This window comes from Zonotrichia leucophrys, chromosome 8 (assembly GCF_028769735.1).
Source record: "Zonotrichia leucophrys gambelii isolate GWCS_2022_RI chromosome 8, RI_Zleu_2.0, whole genome shotgun sequence".
NCBI classification, from domain to species: domain Eukaryota; kingdom Metazoa; phylum Chordata; class Aves; order Passeriformes; family Passerellidae; genus Zonotrichia; species Zonotrichia leucophrys.
In genome coordinates this window covers 1,546,760-1,567,874 of record NC_088178.1, presented here as the reverse complement: position 1 = coordinate 1,567,874, position 21,115 = coordinate 1,546,760, and the positions used below count along the sequence as shown (strand labels likewise).

General features: G+C 43.6%; 1 protein-coding gene across 8 annotated transcripts in view; it reads left to right on the top strand.

Annotated features, from left to right (window-relative positions):
• DNM3 (dynamin 3) overlaps nucleotides 1–21,115 on the top strand; it is a 174,674-nt gene continuing 153,559 nt past the window's right edge. For all 8 annotated transcript variants that reach the window (XM_064720172.1, XM_064720173.1, XM_064720171.1 and 5 more), the window contains exons 1-2: nucleotides 1–179; nucleotides 17,972–18,045. In XM_064720172.1, coding sequence (XP_064576242.1) covers nucleotides 34–179; nucleotides 17,972–18,045 — 220 coding nt within the window. In that variant the 5' untranslated portion in view covers nucleotides 1–33. The remainder of the gene's footprint in view (nucleotides 180–17,971; nucleotides 18,046–21,115) is intronic.

The following is a 21,115-nucleotide window of genomic DNA, read 5'->3' as shown; positions in this document are numbered from 1 at the left end:
GCGGGCGGAGGAGGAGGCGGTGGCGGTGGCGGGATGGAGGGGCTCATCCCGCTCGTTAACCGGCTGCAGGATGCCTTCGCGGCGCTGGGCCAGAACTGCCTGCTCGACCTGCCGCAGATCGCGGTGGTGGGCGGGCAGAGCGCCGGCAAGAGCTCCGTGCTGGAGAACTGCGTCTCCAGGTGAGGGGCGGCGGGCACGGCACCCCCGCGCTCTCCCCCCGCTCCCCCCACACGGCCCGCGGCGCGCGCTGCTCCCAACGGCCGCGGCGCGCGCCCCCCTCAGAGCGGCGAAGGCGGGGGGGCGATGTCGGGCGGGGATGGACCAGGAGGGGTTTTGGGGACAGTTCGCGACTCCGAGCCCACCGTGGGTGTTCGGTCCCCACCGAGGATGCTCGGTGTCTCTCCCCCCGCGGTGCCTCGGGGGTGGCGAGGCGGGCCCTGGCCCGGCAGAGCCCGTGATGCGATGTGCGCGATGCGGGGAAGCCGCCGCGGCTCCGCTGCGAGCGCGTTCGTGTGCCCGCTCCGTGTGTGCGTGTGTGTGTGGGGGTGACCGCTGCCTGAGAGGAACGAGGTGTTTAAAGCCCCAAACCCTAATTTCGGGGCGATGCTGCCTCTGGGCGCCTCATTCCTCCCATTCCATCGCGTATAAATCCGCCCCGTCCCGACGCGCCCGTGGGTATCCGAATCGCGGCGTCATTAAGGTTGGAAGAGACCTCCAAGATCGTCAAGTGCAACATGCGCATCATTTCTACCAAATCACTGACGGGAAAAGGGGGAGCCTGGCGATTCAGGCGGTGCTTTCTGACGGCCAGGCTGTGCCTCTGGAGACATCCCGAGGTAAACATGGGCTTCACGTGCTGCTTGATGAAGTTCCTGCTGCGTTCGCCTCAAATAGCTGCGGGCTCCTGGAGGGAGGTGGTGCTCCCGCAGCCGAGCTGCGATCCTAGCCCGGATTATGGGCTCGAAATACTGTTGTGTGTCGGTGACTGGGGGACTTCGATGTGCGGAGATCTTCACCGAAGGTAATATTAAATGCTGTGATACTCCACAACCTGGCCGTGTGCCAGGCTGCAATAGCTCTTGATACCCGATATAAAAATACTGTATAGTGGTTCTTCATCTCTCCTTCAGAACTGATTGTGTTAAATGTCAGTTCTTCCTCTTCGTTCTCCTTGAAGACCGTAGTTAGCTATTGGTGTTGACAGTACTGGCAAGTCTCTCGAGTCTGGAAAACATAAATGAGATCCTCAGAAAGCACAATTGGCTATCAAATTATTACTGTTTTCTTCAAACAAGTCCTTAAAAAGTATTTTGGTAACCTTTTGAGCTATGTGTCCACAAAGCTGTGCGAAGCACATGTGCTGAGGGGGAAAAGCACCTTCATTTTTCAATAGTCAGTGAGGCTATTTTGGTGGCTGAGTGAGGTGGGCTGATGTCGGTCTCTGGATCCAGCTGTGCCGATGGAAGATCATGCTGCTCCCAGATGCTCGTCACTGCTGGGCTGCCCGAGGGATGTGCTCCATCTGATCCGCAGGTGGAGCTGTTCCTTTGAGCCGCCTGGATGTGCCCGGTGGAGCAAAAGGTGAAAAGGAGCAGTTTGTGCTGCTCTGGTCTGTTTGGCCAGGAGGCTGCAACCGGCTGCACGAGTGAGCTGTGGGCACTTCTAGCAGGCATTAAGAAGAGCTAAGGGCAGGAACTTTTTTACTTGTGTAGTTATTCACTGTGCAGCCTGCAGACACTTCAATCTCTTCAGAGAAGAGATTACAGGCTGCTATGAAACACCAGAATGTCTCTGTCACATGGGATTTGGAGTTTGGATTCTTTCAGCCTGGTTTCAGAGTTCCACATCATTGTTTTATGCAGTAACTTCTTGAGATTCAGCATGAACTGATCTGTAGTACCTCCCTACTTGCAACCTTAGAGCCTGTTGCAAAAATGACATTAAACTGCATTGTTTTAAACCTATTCCACAGGACTTGAGTGAGGATATTTTGCTTGTGCCCTTCCTTCAGGCTGAGTACGTGTGGTCAGCAGATGTGCCCTGGCTAAGCTGTGAAAACTTGGTTGTGAACCCTCAGAACCAGATTAATAAATATCCATGAGCTCAGAAGAGGATTTTGCTTGTTAGATCAGCAGACAAACGGCCTGTGTCTCTTTTTAGTAAGCCATAGGATATTCCTGTTTTTATGGGATAATGCAGCTGCTCTCTGCACACAAGTTTGTTTCATCCACATCTGTCTTAATATGGCTTGTAGAGGTAGAAAATCTCCCTGTAGAGCCATGCTGCCCTCATTTCTCTTTGTTACTGCTGTATTGCATGACCTGTGGCACCCACAGAGCCAACTTTAACTAATGGTAACACAGCTTTGAAATTGACATGAAAATAAAACAATCCTTGCAAACTTGCTCTGAAGTTTGACCATTAGGTTCTCATGGCTTTTGTTTAGTTTTTTTTTGTTTGGGTTGTTTTGTGGTTGTGGGGTTATTTTGTTGGTTTTTTTTTACCACATGAATCATTATCATGAGTAGATTTTGAACTCAGCCTTCAGAGAGATATTGAAGATCTCTTTTCTTCAGCTGTAATTGGTGTGAGGAAGGCACAGCATCCTCCGTGGCTGTTGCTACAACCACGATGCTGGTTGTTACCGTGTATTGTCAGTGGAGCTGTGGTGAGGTTGGCAAGGCAGTTTAAACTCTAGGATCAGGCTGTCATTCCCTGCTCTCTGTAGCCCTACAGCACTGTGGGGGTTTCAGATTCCACAAGACCTCTGGTTGTGCAAAGATGACTGTCGCAGACATTTCTTCATAGAAATCCTTTCTTTGGGATTTGTGCATCTTCTGGGAAGCAAAGGGCCCCAGAAGAAGAATGTAAACAATTGTTATCAGCTGCTGTGAAATGTAGCAGGTACCCCTGTGATTGGCTCATCTTCCATGTGTACCACTGGGGGCCAATCACAGGAGCAGCTCAGGGACAGATTCCCTGCACACAGAACTTTGTTATTTTTTCTTTCTATTCTATTCTTGGCTTAGCAGCTCTCTGCAACTTCTCTCTTTATTCTTTTTAGTATAGTTATAATGTATCATATATCATATATCAATAAATCCAGCCTTCTGATCAAGAAACAAGATTCTTGTCCTTCTCTCACCATGGAGACCTCCTCAGGTCGCTGTAATAGATGACTTTTTTTTTTTCACTTGGACAGTAGAAACTATTTTCTGACTTGCAGGTGGTATCATGAGTTAGAGCTTCTTTAAGGCTCCTTGGGCTGTGCAGGGTTATCTCTGCCTCGTTTATGCACTGCCAGCACTTTGCAGAAGGGTTGTGAGGAGTCTGGTGTGGCACAGGGCTGTGGGCTGGCAGTGGGAGCTGCCACACACATCCATCACTGCCTCAGGGCCACACAGGATCCTTAGTGACCAGCAGCAGGCAGGGAATCAGCTCACATGTGTTCTGCAGAGATGCTGCTGTTGGGTGAGGATGGATTCTGCAGGAGTTGTGCAACACCCAGAACTACTTGTCTCCTTGTAGCCAAGCTGGAATCAACGTGTCAGATCTCCCCAAGTGTGCATTGTTGTTTGGATTAGCATCCCCTGAGGAATGTGGAGAGTTTCCTCTTTGAGTAGGGAGACAGTTTCCTTTGGTAGGCAGGGACTGTGTGTGAAGGTTTTTCTCCCTGGATTCTGGCTACATTTAGATGCAAACAGAGATTCTGGAGAGCACCTGAGGACAGCAGTCATTTCCATGTATGGGTAAGCCCTTCATGTGTTCATAACTGGAGCTCATGGTGTGTGTTTGAGGAAATGAAGTTGTCTGAAGAGCAAATGTTCTTCCCACCTCCTTCTGCTTCTCTTTGTAACAGGAGTAAATGTGCCCAGGAAATGTTGAGGCAGCATTGAAGCAAAGGATCTAATGCAGCCTTGTGGAAGGGGATGGTTGGAGGGTGATTCAAAAGCACAAAGGAGAGTGAAACAACAAATGCCAGAGGATTGCCAGTGGGAAAAGGCACTCAGCCTCTCAGTGCTGTGCTCCTGAGCAGTGCAGGGCCAGGAGCCTGGATGCTGTTTGTGCTTTTCAAACAGGCTTTTGATAATAATTAGGTTATTTAAAAGAAAACTACTGGCAGGAAGCAATCCCTGTAAACTGTATTTGGAGAGAAAGCACTTTCTATTATTTCATCTGTAGCCAAATGGGTTTTTCGGATAACTGAAGGCACAGACAGCAAGGTGCCTTGTCAGGGCCTCCTTCTTCAGAAATCAGAACCTTGTTTTACCCTTAAAAATAGCAAGAAATTAATAATTAGGTTTCCAACTTGAAGGCTCTTCACTTCCCTTCCTGCCTAATATAATACAAACTGCATGAGGCCAAATAATTGTTTTATAAGAGATGTGAGCCCTTGATTGTAAGCCTGTCAGTCACCATCAAACAGGCACTTTCATTTTAAGAGCCCCAGGTCTGATTGTGTAATTCAGCTTTACAGCTTTTTGATCTGAGATGCTTTTGACAATCTTAAGGCCACTGCATGTAAGTAGAGCTATTTATTATGACATATGTAGTGATTATTTCTTTTTGAAATTACTGTTCCTCGTGTGCTCAGCTCATTCTGTTCTGCTTGAGATGGCGGTTGTGAAAAGACTGTGTTGAGTCATTAGGAGAAGAGAAGGGACTCTAACTCTGGCTGCTAGAGCAGAAAATGTCTCTGAACAATGTAGACACATATTTAGATTGATGCTTCCTGGGGGAGATGTATTAAATTTGGTGCAGGTATTTTATTCTTTTAGTTACTAGGCATTGACAGAAAAACTTTTTGACAGAAAATCTCCTCTTTTGTGAAGCAGGCAGGAAAAAGCTAAGAAGTCAAGCTGGATACAAACTGAGATGTGGTGCTGTGTACTCTTTTTTAATCTTAAGGATCTTCTGGAAATGAGAGTCAGCCACTCCTTTTCCTGACTAATTAAGACATAGTACAGCTTGGAGTACACTGTTGAGTATATTAGCCTAGTGATCAAAATACTCTGGTGCAACGAAAGCAGGGATGTTCTGGGTATTTCATTTATTAGAAACAGCAGCAAATGAGACAGTTCATTTGGGTTTCTTCTTGCATTTATACACTGAAAAACAAACTGGCTCTTTAGATGGGATACAGATGCCTTAAATGTAACTCCATTGTCGAGTTAAAGTTCTTTTTTTTTCCTTCAAGTCTTGAGAATTGGTATATAGAAAGTAAAGGAAATGTGTATTAAAAAACAGACATGCAAAAAATATGCTGTTTTTTCAGCACCACCCCACATGTAATTTTTTCCTCTAAAATTACTTTGAGGATTTGTCTCTTATTTTTTGGCATGTAAATTTTGCCAGTTAAGAAAAGCTGTACTCTGTCATGAGGCAGGCATAGTGTGGGGAGCTCTGCCCTTTGCTGTGGCATTGAAGCTCAGCATATCAGGCAGTTCAGAGATGCTAAATCAATAAATAACTCTTCACTTTTGTAAAGTGTACCTGTGAGAATATCTTACTACAACTTCAGCATGCTGTGTACAGCCAGGGTATTGTAGCATTTAGTGAACACAAGTGCAGTATTTGAAGTCTGTGCTCTAGACTTCAGAAAAACTTCAAAACCCTGCAAAAAGCAATGTTCAAAAACCCCAGTCTGGTCTCAAGTGCCTTGTGAGGAATCAGTGCTGCAGATTCAGTTGCAGTTGTTAGTGGGAGTTCAATCCATCAAGGTACTGCAGGTGGCTGCACTCCTCTGATGGTTTTTAGAGGAGAGCAGACACCTCAGCAGAGGGGTGTGGGTTGGGCTTTTTCTTTTTTCCACACCATAGGTGTCACTGCAGGCTCCCAGCCAGGTAATAATTAGCATTGACTCCATGATTGCTGAAGGCTGAGCAGTTGCTTTATTCTCTATATCATATATTATACTATACTTATTAAGAAGCTCCTAACCCTTACAGTCTGATACAGTTCTGACCTAATTGATGAATCCATCCAAACACCATCCAGTGTCCAATTAAGAAATCACCTTTTGGTAAACAAATCTCCATAACACATTCCACGTGTGCACAACAACAGGTGCAGCAAGTGAAGATAAGAATTGTTTCTTTTCTCTGAGCTTCTCACTGCCTTTCTCAGGAAAATGTCTGGGAAAGTTGTTGCTGCTCTCTGTGGCCAGAGAGCTGCTCCACACACAGGAATCTGCTTCACTTGATCCAGACTTGCCTGGTTTTTTATACAGAGGCACTTGTGAAAGTTTCACAGATTGTCTGACTCTCTAGACTCTTGTATGATATTCTAAATCCTCACTGCCTTCAGGAAGGAGCCCACACTTGGGATCTTGTAGTGTTGAAATCAACAAATAACCCACACCTTTGTTGTCTTGCTGTTTCGTGATGGGCATTGCTGCTGATGTTCCAAGCTTATGTCACTTTCCTGTGTAGATGAAATAGCAACCAAGGATTTCCAGTTTAGATAAACAGATGTTAGCAATGGGATTGTTTGGACATTCACCAGTAAACATCAGGAGTGATGCTGCCGTGGATTGCAGCACAGACAGGGAAGTGTGGTCACTGCTCTCTGCCACTCTTTGCTGTGTGACCTCAAACAGCTTTTTAAATATTACCTGTATGTGTATCCACACATGCCTTACCTCTATGTAGAATATAGATTTTTATTCCTTTATTTTTGCCTTGCTTCTAAAGGAAGATGGTAGCATATAATCTTAAAATCAGTGTGGGATAACTGTGATTGTTGTTATGCATTTCTCTTGTTTGAGTGATGGCTGGTTTGGATTTCTGTGTGGAATCAAAAGCGAGCCTTGGATTGTGCTTTGCACAGCTGAGATGTGCCAGTGTTTGCTCATCCCAAAAAGGCACCAGCAATAGCTTAGTCATTGAGAGAGAGATCATGTTTGTGGTTTGCCTTCCCTCAGTTGATCACTCAGCAAATTGATGATGCTCCTCCAAGTATTTATGGGTTTCTCAACAGTGCCTAGATTGCAGGCTTGAGGGGAGAGACATTTTGCTTTTTCTGGTTTGGTTTTAGAGGGGGGGTTAAATGTAATAAAGCCTTCCAGTAAATATAGAAATCTGTGAATTCCCCATTTGCTGTGCTTGTGTGTAACAGGCTGCTGAGAATCCCTTTAATGCTGTGTGTGTGCAGTGTAGACCTGCAGTGTAAATGTGCTGAGAACAGGAAATGAGCATTATTTAACTGTGACCTTGCATCCTTTTCTTCAGCAAGTTGCGTGGAGATGAACAAGGCAGCATTATTGAACTAGAGAGGAGCAAAATCCCGTTTAACTGGGTGCTGGGCTTTGATGTGCTGCCAAGCACTGCTGGCTGTGATAGCCTCTGGGGTGTAAAGGAGACTGGAGCTGGAGATAAGAGAGGTTTTCAACCCAAGTGGCTGCTGATAATGTCAGCTTTTATCATTTGTGTGTGCAAGCTATGCTTTTAATTCAGTGCCTGATTCCTTTGTTCAGGTGTGCAGGAGATGCACTCTGTGCTGTAATACAGATTTCAGCCCTCACAGGTGAGATCACCAAAGCCAGAGGAACCTGGGCACATCCACGCAGTGGTGCCCAGCTCTGCAGGATGCTCTGCAGCTGCCTGTGTGTAACTCACCTGCATGGCAGCATGAGAAGCACTGGGACACATCTCTGCTCTCTGCATGTCAGGGGGAAGTGGGCTCTGTTCCAGCCCTGCTCATCAGCCAAGCCAGGAGCTGCTGAAGAAATTTTGGCATGATCCATCAGAGGCAGTGTTGTGCCCTTGTGTGCTCACCTGTTTATTTGTTCAGTGCTAAACAAATGTTGGCAGGAGATCCTCAATGTCTGTCACATCTGGGAGAGAGGCTGAGAAGCTCAGGAATCTGCAGCCCAATGACTTTGGTAGTGTTCTGGGAAGTAGCAGCACAAAACACTCTTTGAGTCAGGCTTCTAATATCAATTTTTCTTGGGGTAATAATTTAGTTTCTGGAGAGCAGAGAGATGGGAGATGATGGCTGATATTAAATTGCACTGTTGAGCTAAACAGACTTTACATTGTCCTGGACAATATGTTAATTTGTACATGCCACAGGCTCAGAGAAGGATAAATGGGCAGGTAGAAAAGGATAAAATGGCTGGAGAAGAGAAGCTGTTTGAGAAGCTTGGATCACTTGTTTTGGAAACAATCTCCTTTCCCCCTTCCTTCTGTAGTTGTCTTCCTGTCCATAAATTCATGCTCTTTATACTGCAGTTCCCACTGTGTATATATATTCCAGAGGGAGTACAGGAATTGAATCCAGTTACATTCCAGCTCTGCAAAATGATCTGAAATGGCTTGTACTGTACCCAAAAATATATCAAAAATGTATCAAAACCAGTAATTGTACAGTTTGACACCTTGTCTGCTACAAAAGAGAAATATATTTTCACACTGCTTCTGAAAAGTCCTTGAATTTTGTGTCACAGCTGACTGTGCACTGTGCTTCTGTTTAAAAAGTCTGTATTGATGGATCCCAGCTCAGGGCAGTGGGATTTGGGAGGAAGAGCAGCAGATTGTTCTTTCTGGGGTTTTAGAATTCACAATATCTAAAAGATTTGTCCTGACAGAGTATCAAGAGGTGAATTATTTGCCAAATGCAATTATTTCTGTAGTAATTAGCTCCATGTAGCTGATATCTCTGGTTTGTTGGGACATGTTGTTTTCTTTCTGATCCTTGCAGTCATATCTTTATCTCTGATTATATTATGGAGGAAAACTTCTTACTCAATTCTTTCTGAAGAAACATTATTAATTGCAATTGGCAGCTGGAAGTGATTGAAAAAAACCCCAAACAGCCAAGGTCTATTTAGAGCACTGACAACAATTTAAAGTGAGTCAAGAATTTTTGTTGTTTGTTTCTTGTGTTGAGATACAGCATCTTGCTGCATTAGTATTCATCCTGAGAATGGATGGGCTTTTATGCACCAACATCCTATGCAAATGAGTCCTTTCCTAAAAGCAAACATATCTGATTAGGGAGAATAAGTTGTTCTGCAAAGTCCCCTTTATTCTTTTTGACACTAAAATTCTGGGAATTGTTGGGCTTTCTTTGTGTTTTGTGCTTCCTTTCTCCCCCTTCCAGCACCGCTTGGAATTGACAGAGAGCACCGTTGGGCAGGAAATAGCAGAAGCTTTTGTGAAATCTTAAAAGGGCCAGAGGAAGAAGGGCATTTTCAGCCATGGCAGGAGGATGATGCAGCAGAGGGCTGGCTGCCTGCCAGGGAGGACAGATGCACCGTGCATACCGTGCCTTGCCCACGAGCCTGCACATTGGCAGCTCCCCCTGTGCCCAGGCAGCCCAGCTCAGCACAGCACAGAGCACTCTTCAGCTCACACCCTGGCCTCTGCAAGTCTGCAGTCCTGCAAGCATTGATGAGATTTTAAAACTTGTCACAGAAAAAATGTGGGCCTTTGTCGGGGATGAGCCATTTGTCGGTGAGGGGAGACTCAGACACTCAATATGAGTGATAAGCAAATTCCGTTTATTGAAGAGAGCATCAGACACTTATACAGCAAGTAATAAGCTTATGAATATTCTGTAAGCTAAGCAATCTATTGGTTAAACTATGCCATCAACTCTTCCTCATTCCTTAGGGGGGTTACATGTCTCTTTTCTCATGTCTCTTTCACTGTTTGTTATCCTACCACAGCTAGGCCCAAGGACACTGCTATCTTGCAGGTGCCGGACTTGGAATTAGCCATGGTTTTGTACTTTTCCATTTTCTAGCAGCTAAATTCCCAACAAAAACTTGCTGTCATGTGAAAGACATTTTCTTGAACCCTAGGAAATGCATTTTCTTTCCTTGAGCCAGTGAACAGTCTTGCCTTTTTCTGTGTGGGGTACTGGCACTGCTGTCCAAATGCAGCCTTAGATTGCTCTGTGCCTTCCTAGGCTTGAGTTCCAATGTCCCCTGCTTTGGAGAACCTGTTGATTCCAGTTTTGTTTAATGGAAGGCTTCACCATTGGGACCAGAGTAATTTTTGGCACTGATTTTCTCATAGCCCTGATGTCTAATGGGGGATCTCCCCCATGATGTGCAATGGGGGAGATGGAATAACTTCTGTTGGGCAGAAATGCTGCTGCTACTTACAGGAAGCACCTTCCAGATCCAAGAGAATTACAGTGGCAGGGATTTCTGAGCCTGCTCTCTCCCCAGTCTGCTGCATGAGGAGGAATCTCAAGCTTTGCTTTCTCACCTGAGTGTTGGAGATTTTTTCAGGGATGGCCTAAAAGGCAGCTGTGAGGAGCAGATTCTCACAGCCTGTTTCTGTGAACAGCAGAGGTTCTCAGGTTATTTTTAACTACAGGTAAAAGTGGCAAACATGAAGGCCTTGAGAGCCTTGCACATCAGAGTTCTCAGGCAGCTTTCTCATAACAAGTGGATGTTCTATCTTTGGCTGTTTTGGGAAAGCAAGAATAATTTTGAGAACCCAAATCTTGGTATTGGAAACATAAGGAGGAGTTGGTGTGTAATCTCTGACCTATTGTGAGCTCAGATTTTGCAATATGCATGAAGTGAATTAACACTGTTATAAAAGGTGCCTGATTGATGAATAAAGTGGAGTCGATGCTGACCAATGCAAGGTGGGTCGTCTCCCTCCAACTTCAATATATGGTGAACTTCAATACCTGAGTGCTGCCTATTGAGCGTACTTGTTATGGAGCTCCCCAGTTAGTGTGACTGGAATCCCCTGCCAGTTTTTCAAGGACTTTTCAAAAATACCTTTTTTTGTCACATTTAGAATCAACACTCTCATATTCCCACAGCTGGGTCTTTTTGAGTAGACTTTTTATTTTAACATTGCCTTCTGGGATTTTTATAGTTGGTCTCCATTCCATAAAGGAGTGGAGGGAAAAGGGACCCAAAGAGACATTTCAGGCTGCTAGCTGTAGTGCTGTGTAAGATTTTCAACACTTTATTTTTTATTTTTCTTAATTCAACCTGTGTTCTTACTTGAAAGTGGTGGATAGGATAACTGGGGTGTCTTTGCTTTGCTGTTGAGGTGCAGTAGTTCAGCAGTGGTGGTGAAAGGACATTGATGGGTTGGAAAATGGCTTCTCAAAACCACCAAGTTTCTGTACCCTGCTTGAGAGGAGGAGGAGCTGACAGCCCTAAGGTGTCTGGATACTCTGTTTATTTGCCCTAAAGCCCTGCACACACTGCATGGGCTGAAAGTGTGGTTACTGTGCTTGATTGAGCAGGTTAATTAAAATGATCCATCAGTAGAAAGCAGATTTACCTTGAAAGAATGGAAACTGCTGCAAACTGAGACCAAACATGAACTAAACACCAGCCATCTATGCTGTGTGGCTTCCAAAAAACCACTGGAAAGATCAGCACAGAGCTTCAGGAGCTGATACATCTGAGATCACTAAAAATCCACAGCCTCTAAAATGCATTTAGCATGCCTGGGAGGCCTAATTAAGATCAGTATCATGGTCCTCAATAAAGCAGATTAATTGTCTTGTACACCTTCCTGTTAGGCCATTGAACAACGCTCTGGGAGACCCCTGATTGACAGACATTGTGCCAAACAAAAACCCATTTACTCTTCTGGAATTAATGAAAGGAGGTGAGGGATCAGGGGGTGATCCCTGCACTTGGAGCTGAGGAGGAACAACCTCCATGGCCAAATCTCAGTGGAAACACTTCTGTGTTACTGAATTAAAAGGCATGTGGTTGAGAACATCAAAGCACAACTGAGCAGTGCCTTTTGTTCCTAGGGTTATCTTTGCACTGGCACTTGAAGGGTGGTGTGTCTTGTGCTGGTGATGACAAATCTCATGGACTTAATTCCTAAGAAGGCCTCTGTGTAAATGCAAATACATTTCCCATCTTTTGGACATACCTTGCTTTGTAATGAATGGAAAGTGAGTGAAGGATCTGCTGCTGGATCCTGGTGGGGCTGGTGAGCACAGGAGCAGGTGAGACAGAGTGAGCACATCTGCAGATGTCAATTTTTACCATGAAGACTTCTCCAGTTGCAAGTTACCTGGGTGGGGTTTATGGGGTTTTTTAAAAACCTGATGAAAGAAGTTAGAAATGTTTCATGCCTCCCATCCTCAGGCTTACACTGGACCATGGTTTTTCCTGTTTGTGGAGCTTTTCAGCACTTCGCTCTGAGGCTAACTGTGAGAAATGGAAGCGAAATGAAAGCTTTTTGAGTACTTGTGTGTGTTTTGCACAGCTCTTGGAGATGCTGTATGGACATGTGTCAGTGTTCTGTGAAACTGTGTGGTCTCTTGCACAAGGCATGGTCATTCAGCTGCTAATGGGGGCCACAAGTGCTCCTGGTGTGCCAGGCTGGAGCTGTGTAAAACAATAAACACTGCTGGAAAAAGGCCCAGGAAAACTTTTGACTTTGGACACAATTGCTTCCTATTGCAATTAAAGCTGTGTTGCATTCCTTGGCAAAAGTTGTGCATAAAAGCCTGTGGGGAGTGCTCCCAATGCACTGTTGTTTCATGAGCTGCTGCTGGATCGGGACCTTGCTGCATTTGGGGGTGCTCTGGGGCCTTGGGATGACTTTGTGTTGGTGGGAGAGCTCTTGTGCCATTGCTGGTGCTGTCTGAGAGAGATGGCTCAGTTCTGCTTCTTGGGACAAACCCTGGCTCTTGTCCTGAGCCTGGGTGAGAAACGTGCAGCCTTTTGCTTTGGAGGCAATTCTGGTTTTCTTAACCATTCATCACTATCAATTACAATTGTTCATAGCTCTTGAATTAATGCAGTTACTGTGTAATCATTGACTTTTTTCTTGGTTATTTGATTTCCTATGTTTTGTATGAATTAATTATGTTGGCATTGATGTAAATTAGTTGCCATTTATCCTGTGTGATACTGACCATGTAACTGATCTAAGCACTGAACATTTCTCAGCCCTATACTGGCAAAGAAAAGCAAATGTAAGTTATTCTTTTGAAACTACAATAAGTTTTAAACAGTGATGCATCATCACTTTTCACACAAACTGGGGATTTTTCTGTTTCATTTCATCTTTTTTTTTTAAACATAATAAATACTGTTAGTGTGCTGAAGTGTGGGGGCCTGAATATATGTTGTATTGTAAGACCTGTGTGGGTCCGAGTTGCTCCAAACGAGCTGCAGCTGCAGGGTCCTTAGTTGGGCAGCAGCTGTAGCTCGTGAAGGTAACTGAAATAAATAGGGGTGGGTCGAGAGCCCAGGAGGAGCCCCTGAGAAGACAGGAAGGACTGTGCTGCAGAGAATGGAGAAGAGCCCCAGCAGAGAGGCAAGAACAACGCTGCAGTGAAGATTACAACAACTGGTGCCCCGTGTGAGGAAGAACACTGCAACCAAACATTGAAAGAAGGTATGGAATCCCCCGGACAGCCGAGAGCTGTGGCAGCCTGAGAGCTGGGACTTTGGAATATCAGCCAGAGAGCTGGGACTATAGAAGATAGGACAGCTGAGAGCTGTGGCAGCCTGAGAGCTGGGACTGTAGAATATAATATGGCCTTTGAATTAAGGAGCTGTAGCAGCAGAAAGCTGCAAGAATATGGCCTTTAAAGCAAAGAGCCTTGGAACATCTAAAGAGAGCTGAGAGCTGTGGCAGCCTGAGAGCTGGGACTGTATAGGGATATGTATATATTCTATGTATGTATCTAAGACAGCCGAGAGCAGTGGCAGCCTGAGAGCTGGGCCTGTATGCATATTGTAATTGTATAATTGTTAAAAGAAAAGAGGGGATGTTGTAATCTTCACTGCAGCGTTGTTCTTGCCTCTCTGCTGGGGCTCTTCTCCATTCTCTGCAGCTCAGTCCTTCCTGTCTTCTCAGGGACTCCTCCTGGGCTCTCGACCCACCCCTATTTATTTCAGTTACCTTCACGAGCTACAGCTGCTGCCCAACTAAGGACCCTGCAGCTGCAGCTCGTTTGGAGCAACTCGGACCCACACAGGTCTTACAATACAACATATATTCAGGCCCCCACACTGAAGACCTAAATGGAGACTCTCCATGGAAATCCCCAGAAACAAGTTATGTTTATTTGATATTTGAAACAAGTGGTGTTTTCCTGTGGAAGCTGCAGTCCTGCATTATGCTGAGACCACCTCTCTGAGGAGCCCCTGTCTAGTTTGCTTTTCAGCATTTCCCTACAGTTTCTGCCCTTCCTGAAATTTCCATCTCTTCCATGAGGCTCTTCAATGAATGAGTATTTAAATTACTTTTTCACCTTAAAGCCCAAACTGGCTTGTTGCTATAAACTGCTGAAGTGTTGCTGTGGCCAACTTGTTTCACCATCCTGTGGCATAAGTTTGAGACGTGGCTTTTAGCAAGCCAAATTCCAGCTACTGTATGTTCTTTATGCATTAAACAAACAACAGACACCAAACTTAGTAGATACACTTGTCCAGATCTCTGATACTGGAAATATGCAGTGCTAAAGAAGAGAACACAGCTTATGTTATGCAGTAATATATAATATTAAATTAAATAAAGAATAAATAACATTAAATTAATAAAGACATGAGTAATTTTATAGGATAAAATTTTTTTAGCCCTGCTCTTGAAAATATTTAGCAATATTCTAACAGCTGAGTGCAGTCTAAGATTGACAAGTTCCTGGCAGATCTGGCTGTTTGCCTCCTCTCTGCATTTGCTAAGTTCAGCCCTGGCCAGGCCTTGCTGATGGGCTGTGCTGTCACAGGAAGGGGACCAGGACACCAGATGCTTCATCACAGCTCCAGTTTATTGAAGAAAGCATCAAACACTTATACAGCAAATAATAAGCTATGAATATTCTGTAAGCCAAGCAATCTATTGGTTAAACTATACCATCCACTCTTCCTCATTCCTTTGGGCCTACGTTCTCTACTTCTCACTTCTCGCTGTCCATTTCTTTATCATACCCAGCTAGGCCCACGTTATCTTGCAGGTGCAGGATTTGGAATTAACCATGGTCTTGTACTTTTCCAGTCTCCAGTCAGCTGAATTCCCAAGTGCTGTCAGCTCAGTGCTTTGTGTGACAATGCTCTGAGAGTGAGGATGGAAAGGTAGCTGAATCTTAATGCAGGATGAATGTCTCTTAAAGGAGCAGGGCTTTCATTCCCAGTGTGTTTCTTCTTTCCTGCACTCCTCCTTGCTAGCTGGCCCTGCAGTTGTGCACAGAGCTGCTCCCAGGCTCACTGCCCCACCACAGAAAGCAGCCTTTTCTCCCCTTGCTGGTGTCTTTGAGCACCAATTCTCAGGCATGAATATTTTCCTAAATGGATTTCTCTGCAGCTGCTTCTACTCTGATGTGAATTTTTTATCCCAGCTTTCAATAACAGATGTGTACATGCTAACCAAAAGGTGTGATAGCAGCTGTCTCAAATCTTAGAAGAATGTTGGGGTGTGCCATCAGGGCCTGGAGAGGCATTGTCCTTTTGGTCAGAAGGAACCTCTGAGACTTGGCTCTGCTCATTCCTGCTGCATTTCTTGCTGCTGTTACTTGTACAAGTTGTGGGACCATTTCTGATCCAGAGCTGTTTCCTTCAGCGCCTCTCACAAACCCTTTAGAGAGCTGCCTCCTGTCCTGTGGATGTCAGAGCAGGCAGTCCTGCAGGAGTTGTGCAGCATTTCACCTGATTCCCTGCTGCGTGCTGCTAGCTTGTTTTTCCTAAAATATGCAAGCTGTGTTTCAGATTTGACTTACATTTCTGTGCGTGTTTAAAAAATTGCCTTTTTTTTCTGTAAGTAGAGTTTATGTATTTATTTGTAACATCTGATTTGAGCTGTACAGAGAATGTACAGAACCTGCAGAGAGCTGTACAGAACCTGTACACAGGTGCTGAAATTTCAAATGTTAAAAAAAAATTCCCTATCCCTGTGGGCAGATTGATGTCATAGAGGTAAAACACCCATTCAGTGGTTAAATGGTGGGGGAGAATTTTCTCCTGAGCTCTCCCTGTGAAGCCCATTACCCTCATTCTTTGACTTCTTCCCTTTTAAAATGTGCATTTGTAGCAGAAGTTTTATGTCCTGTTGTGTTGGTTATGTGGTCAACCCAGCTCTCCCTCTCACCAAGCAGGAACTTCTCTCTGCTGCTGTTTGCTTGAACAGAAACCAGTTCAGCTCACTGGACAGGGGTAAGGCATGCCATCACTTTTGGGCATGTTAAGAGCATGTTCTGAAGGAGAATTGTTGTCTTAACCTTTCTTTGTGATTTTGCTGTTGGGGAAAGGTGAGCATTGTGTACACAGGGAGCTGCATTAATGCAGTGTTCTTTACTGCTGAATGTGCTTAGTCTGAAGCACAAAATCAATAAATCTTTTCAGCCTTTGACTCCCCAAAGGATTTTCTTCTCTCTTGTGGTGCTGTAGAGGACACTGGTTTAGGTGACCACTTTGTCCTGAGTGGCAATTCATTTTAGTTTCCTGATGGGAAAAAAAGAAAATATATATATATAAAGATATTAAATGCTTGAAAACTAACGTATGAAACTGTAATCTTAACCTTAACTTGCTGCCTCCTGGCTGCATTCATTTCAGTGCACACAGAAGCATGACCATGTTCCCATTACTATTTTCTGCTTCCCCATGAGAAAACAGCAGTAGGTGTTCATTGAGGGGCAGCTTTACTGAAATTATGGCAGAGACCTATCTGAAGGCTTCTGGCATCTCTTTAAGCTAATTCCTCTCTGCTGTTACTGTCTCAAATGTCATAAAGCATCACAGCAGATTGAAATCAGTACACCTGATGGTTTTGCAGTATTTTTGCTTTAGAGATTACTTGAATTCCTAATTAATTGTTCTTCTCCTGTTCTTCAGGTCTGAGTTTGGGTAGGGAAGTTAATGAGTGAGTTTGTGTTTGAGCAGCCTCCCCTTTGTGGTGTGCTTTGGTTTGCAGAGTAATCCCACAGTAAGCACACATTAACAGGTACAGAGAAAGGGAAACACAATTTAGCTACAAATTAACAGTTTCATTCACAGTGCTGGGGAGTTCTAAAGTGGTGTGGGGCACAGAACTGCTTGCTATTATTTTGTTATGGGTTTCTTTCTTTCCAGTTGCACAAGGAGTCTCCCTGTCTTTAGAAGCATGGAAAGGCCCATGGGGATGCATAATGATATGGCAGAGCTGCTGGGTTTGTTTTCTTGCTTCCTTTCTGCTCCAAGGACACTCTTCCCTCTGTCCCACAGGACTTTTGGTGTTCTGCTTTCACTGAGAAACTCTGGGCTGATGTGTTGGTGGAAAAGTTATTTGGGGATTTGAACTGGCAGAAGTTGAGTGTGTGAAGGAGCAGTGCAGAGTGCTGCCAGTTTGGTTTGTCCAGAGCTCTGGTGTGTGTGTGTGTATTCCTGTATCCAGATCCTCTTCAGATTAAATGTGCAGTGATGCCAGAATTATTACAGCGACTTTAGACGGTCACTGTGGTGAGAGAAGGACGAGAATCTTGTTCTTTGATCAGAAGGCTGGATTTATTGATATATGATATATAATACATTATAACTATACTAAAAAGAAAAGGAAGAGAAGTTGCAGAGAGCTGCTCAGCTAAGAATAGAATAGAAAGAAAAAATAACAAAGTTCTGTGTCCAGGGAATCTGTCCCTGAGCTGCTCCTGTGATTGGCCCTTAATGGTACACATGGAAGATGAGCCAATCACAGGATCACCTGCTACATTTCACAGCAGCTGATAACATTGTTTACATTCTTCTTCTGGGGCCCTTTGCTTCCCAGAAGAAGGACAAATGTGAAAGAAAGGATTTCTATGAAAAAATGTCTGCGACACAGAATCACTTGGGTAAATTCAGCTTTAATACACATTCGTCTCCTATGTAATGACTGACTATTATCTTCAACCAAAATTAACAGCCCCACTTTATAGGAGTATTAGCTATAAATCTATCCACACCACCTTTCCATTTCCATGCAGAGGAGCTTCCAAATGAGTCCAACATCTTATGTAACTGCACATTACTTCTGACTAGTAACTATTTTTTTAATGTTTCTAGGGATTTTCTTCCACGAGGTTCTGGAATTGTGACAAGACGGCCGTTGGTCCTGCAGCTCATCACTGCCAAAACAGGTAATCCCCTCCTCTTTTTGGGTCAGTGCCTGGACAAAGGGCTGATGTACTTCAGCAGGAGAAAAACTTCCCTAAGAAGACATGAGCAATGGGAAGGGAGATGCCACCAGACTGTCTGGAACAAAGGGCTGCTGCTCCAAAATTGTATGTTCAGGACCAACTCATCCCATTTCCCGTTGTGGGAAAGTGATAATGTCTAAATCCTGGAGCACATGGTGAATTGAACCACGTCATTACATGCAATATGCTTTGGAAATTAGCTTTGATTTATTCATTTCTTGGTGAGCTTTGCAGTTGTATTAGTTAACACACCAAAATTGCTGCACTTCTGCCTTTAGCTCTTGCTCCAGTGCACACAGATTTGATTCCACTCAGGCTGTTTTCAGAAGTTGTCTTTTTTGGTTGGGCTCACTGCACTAAGTAGAGCAGAAGGTGGATTGGGGGAAAACAAGGGTTCTGTGTATTTGTCTGGTCAAAATTAGAAATCTTTTTGGTTGTACCACTAAGCTATGGGACATATTGAGATCTTTCATGAGAATTCACCACTCTGTACTCTTCCACAGGGCACTTGATCTGCTGGGGTGTAGCTCAGCTCCCTGGCATAGCTAAAAGCAGTTATGGTTCACCATCATTCCAGTTCTTGGTGTTGTTACTTCTAAACCAATGTAAGCAACAAAATTTACTAGTTTGCTATTTACTTCTGCTCAAAACAGTAAAAAAAGAAACAAAATAACATCCAAACCAGCACTGAAACAAAAAGTGGTCTTTGAATTATGTACCATGATGAAACTGGGGAAAAAACCAAAATTATAGCTGCCTGTAAAAGTTCAGTCTGTCCCTGTGTGTGAGATGTAATGAAGTTTTTGTGTGTATTTCTTTCCTGAAGCTCTTGACAGTGTTCAACAGGGAGGCAGACTGCAGTCTGCTTGGGCTTCAGGGTGTTTTCTGAATTATTGCTTTTAAAATGCCATCATCATTTCAGTGCCTCTGTAAAATTTTCCATGCTGTTTACACCGTGGAAGAGAAAGGAAAAACAGTGGAATTCAGGATTTCTGCATGCTCAGCTTAGAACCTTTGCAATTGTCAAGTGTGTCATACACTTATAGTGCTTTATATATGGTATTTATTAACATTTGTATATAGATCTATATTTATGTATATATAACATTTATATATATATGTTAATACGTTGGAGGAATGAACTCTTGCCATTTCTGCAGCTCTGGCTTTTGGCCTGTGACAGATGATGCAGAAATGCCTGAATGAGGCTTAGGTGTGGAGAGTCTTCCTCTGACTTTTCCAGCACCACACAAGAGCAGAAGAAACAAAAGCTTTGAGCTTTTTGAATCCTTTCAAAAAGACAGAACTGAAGGGACCTGTCTTATATCTGACCTCAAGTGGTTAAATATTTATTCATTGACACCCATCCTAAACTTACCCTGACTGCTCTGTGTTGACCTTTTTATAAAATTCAGGAGAATTGAGTTTCAGCCTAATTTTATGTTTCCTGGATGTCAAGGTTTATTTCTCCCTTTGGGAAAAGCTGTGAAGTTCTTGTTAGGGATTAAATGCCAAGACCTTTAAAATGCAAGCTTTAATTATTTTGTTGCTTTCTTTAAACTTTGTTCCACTGTTGTTGTTTTTGATGGTGAAATTCCAAGTAACTTTATCTTGTAAGTCACCTTTATCTTTGTGAACTAATTTTAAGAAAAGAAAATAAAGAAAACTGCTTAGAGAAGCACAGTGTTCTTTTACAGGAAGCAGATGCTGGGCTGATTTCTGTGAAGCCCATAATTATCCAAAATGTTACAGAATAATTAGAGGGCTGGATCAGCTTTTTGTTACTGTAGTAAACAAAACTAATTTTTAATCCTAGGATTTTTCTTGAGGTTTAAAAGTAACTGTTTTTAATTTTGGAGTATTCCTTGGGGAGAGAGGGGGGCACTTTCTATGCAGGCATGCACAGATGACTACAAGATACTTCAGCAACATTTTGGAAGTGGCTGAGAATAATTTTGGAATGTGAATTTGATTGACAAAGGAGGTTAAAGCTTCATTTGAGCCACTGCACTAAGAGATGAAATCAAAGTCAGAGAAAGCTTTGCCCATCCATTACTGGGTCAGGCAGGAATTGGCTGGGAGGGGTTCCCAGGGATCCTCCAGCAGGGGTAACACTGAACAATTCCATAGTCAGAAATGCAGCTCATGACAGATGTGCAATATATATATATATAAATTTTTTTTTTAAATTTTGTTTACCTATTTTAAAAGTTCTGTGTAGTTTGTACAAAGCTATTTCTCAGTGACCTTGGCCTCCTTTAGTCACTGCCATGTTTTGGTGGTACCAGTACAATTCCTAAATGGCTTTATGGCATTTGCACTCCACATTCATGCAAATTTGTAAGTAACAAGTCAGTCTTTAATAGTTTTGAGTATTTTTCTCTGAGTTTGATGTGAGAAATTGTCTTTAAGATGCAAGTGTTGGTGCACAAATGACCTGGGATGAGAATTTCAAGTGTGCTTCTGAGCTGGTGGGTTTTTCTTCCTTTGAGTTGGTGTTCCTTCATTTTTACATTAAAATATATTTCTTCAACATTCTAAGTTTTTGTTTCATCTTTGAGTATAGTTCTTAACTTGGTGTTTTTTTACCTAACACAGCAGTAAGATTGAAATAGTTTTTGTTGGAGTTAAAGATATTTTAAGTGATGCTGCTGAGGAAGCTTTAGAAGGTAATGACTTGAAATTTCTGTGATCTTGAGAGATGAGTTGGTGTTTTTGTTGGTTTGTTGTTTGTTGTGGGTTTTGTTTGTGGTTTATTTTTTTCTTTCTGCTGCCACACATTCTGTGTAACCTTGGGCAATCTGTTCTTCTTGCTGTGCTTTCTTCTGCCCCTGCAGGTGAGATCATGACTAGATTCTGAGGGATTAGGTAGAACATCGTTTTTGAACAGCAGTGCCAACAAAAAATATGTGAAACCTTTGTAGTAGGTCTTCTCTTTGTTAAAAACCCATTGCCTGCTGTATAAATCCTGGTATTGATTTACATCTGAAATATCCTGGCTCTAGGAGAG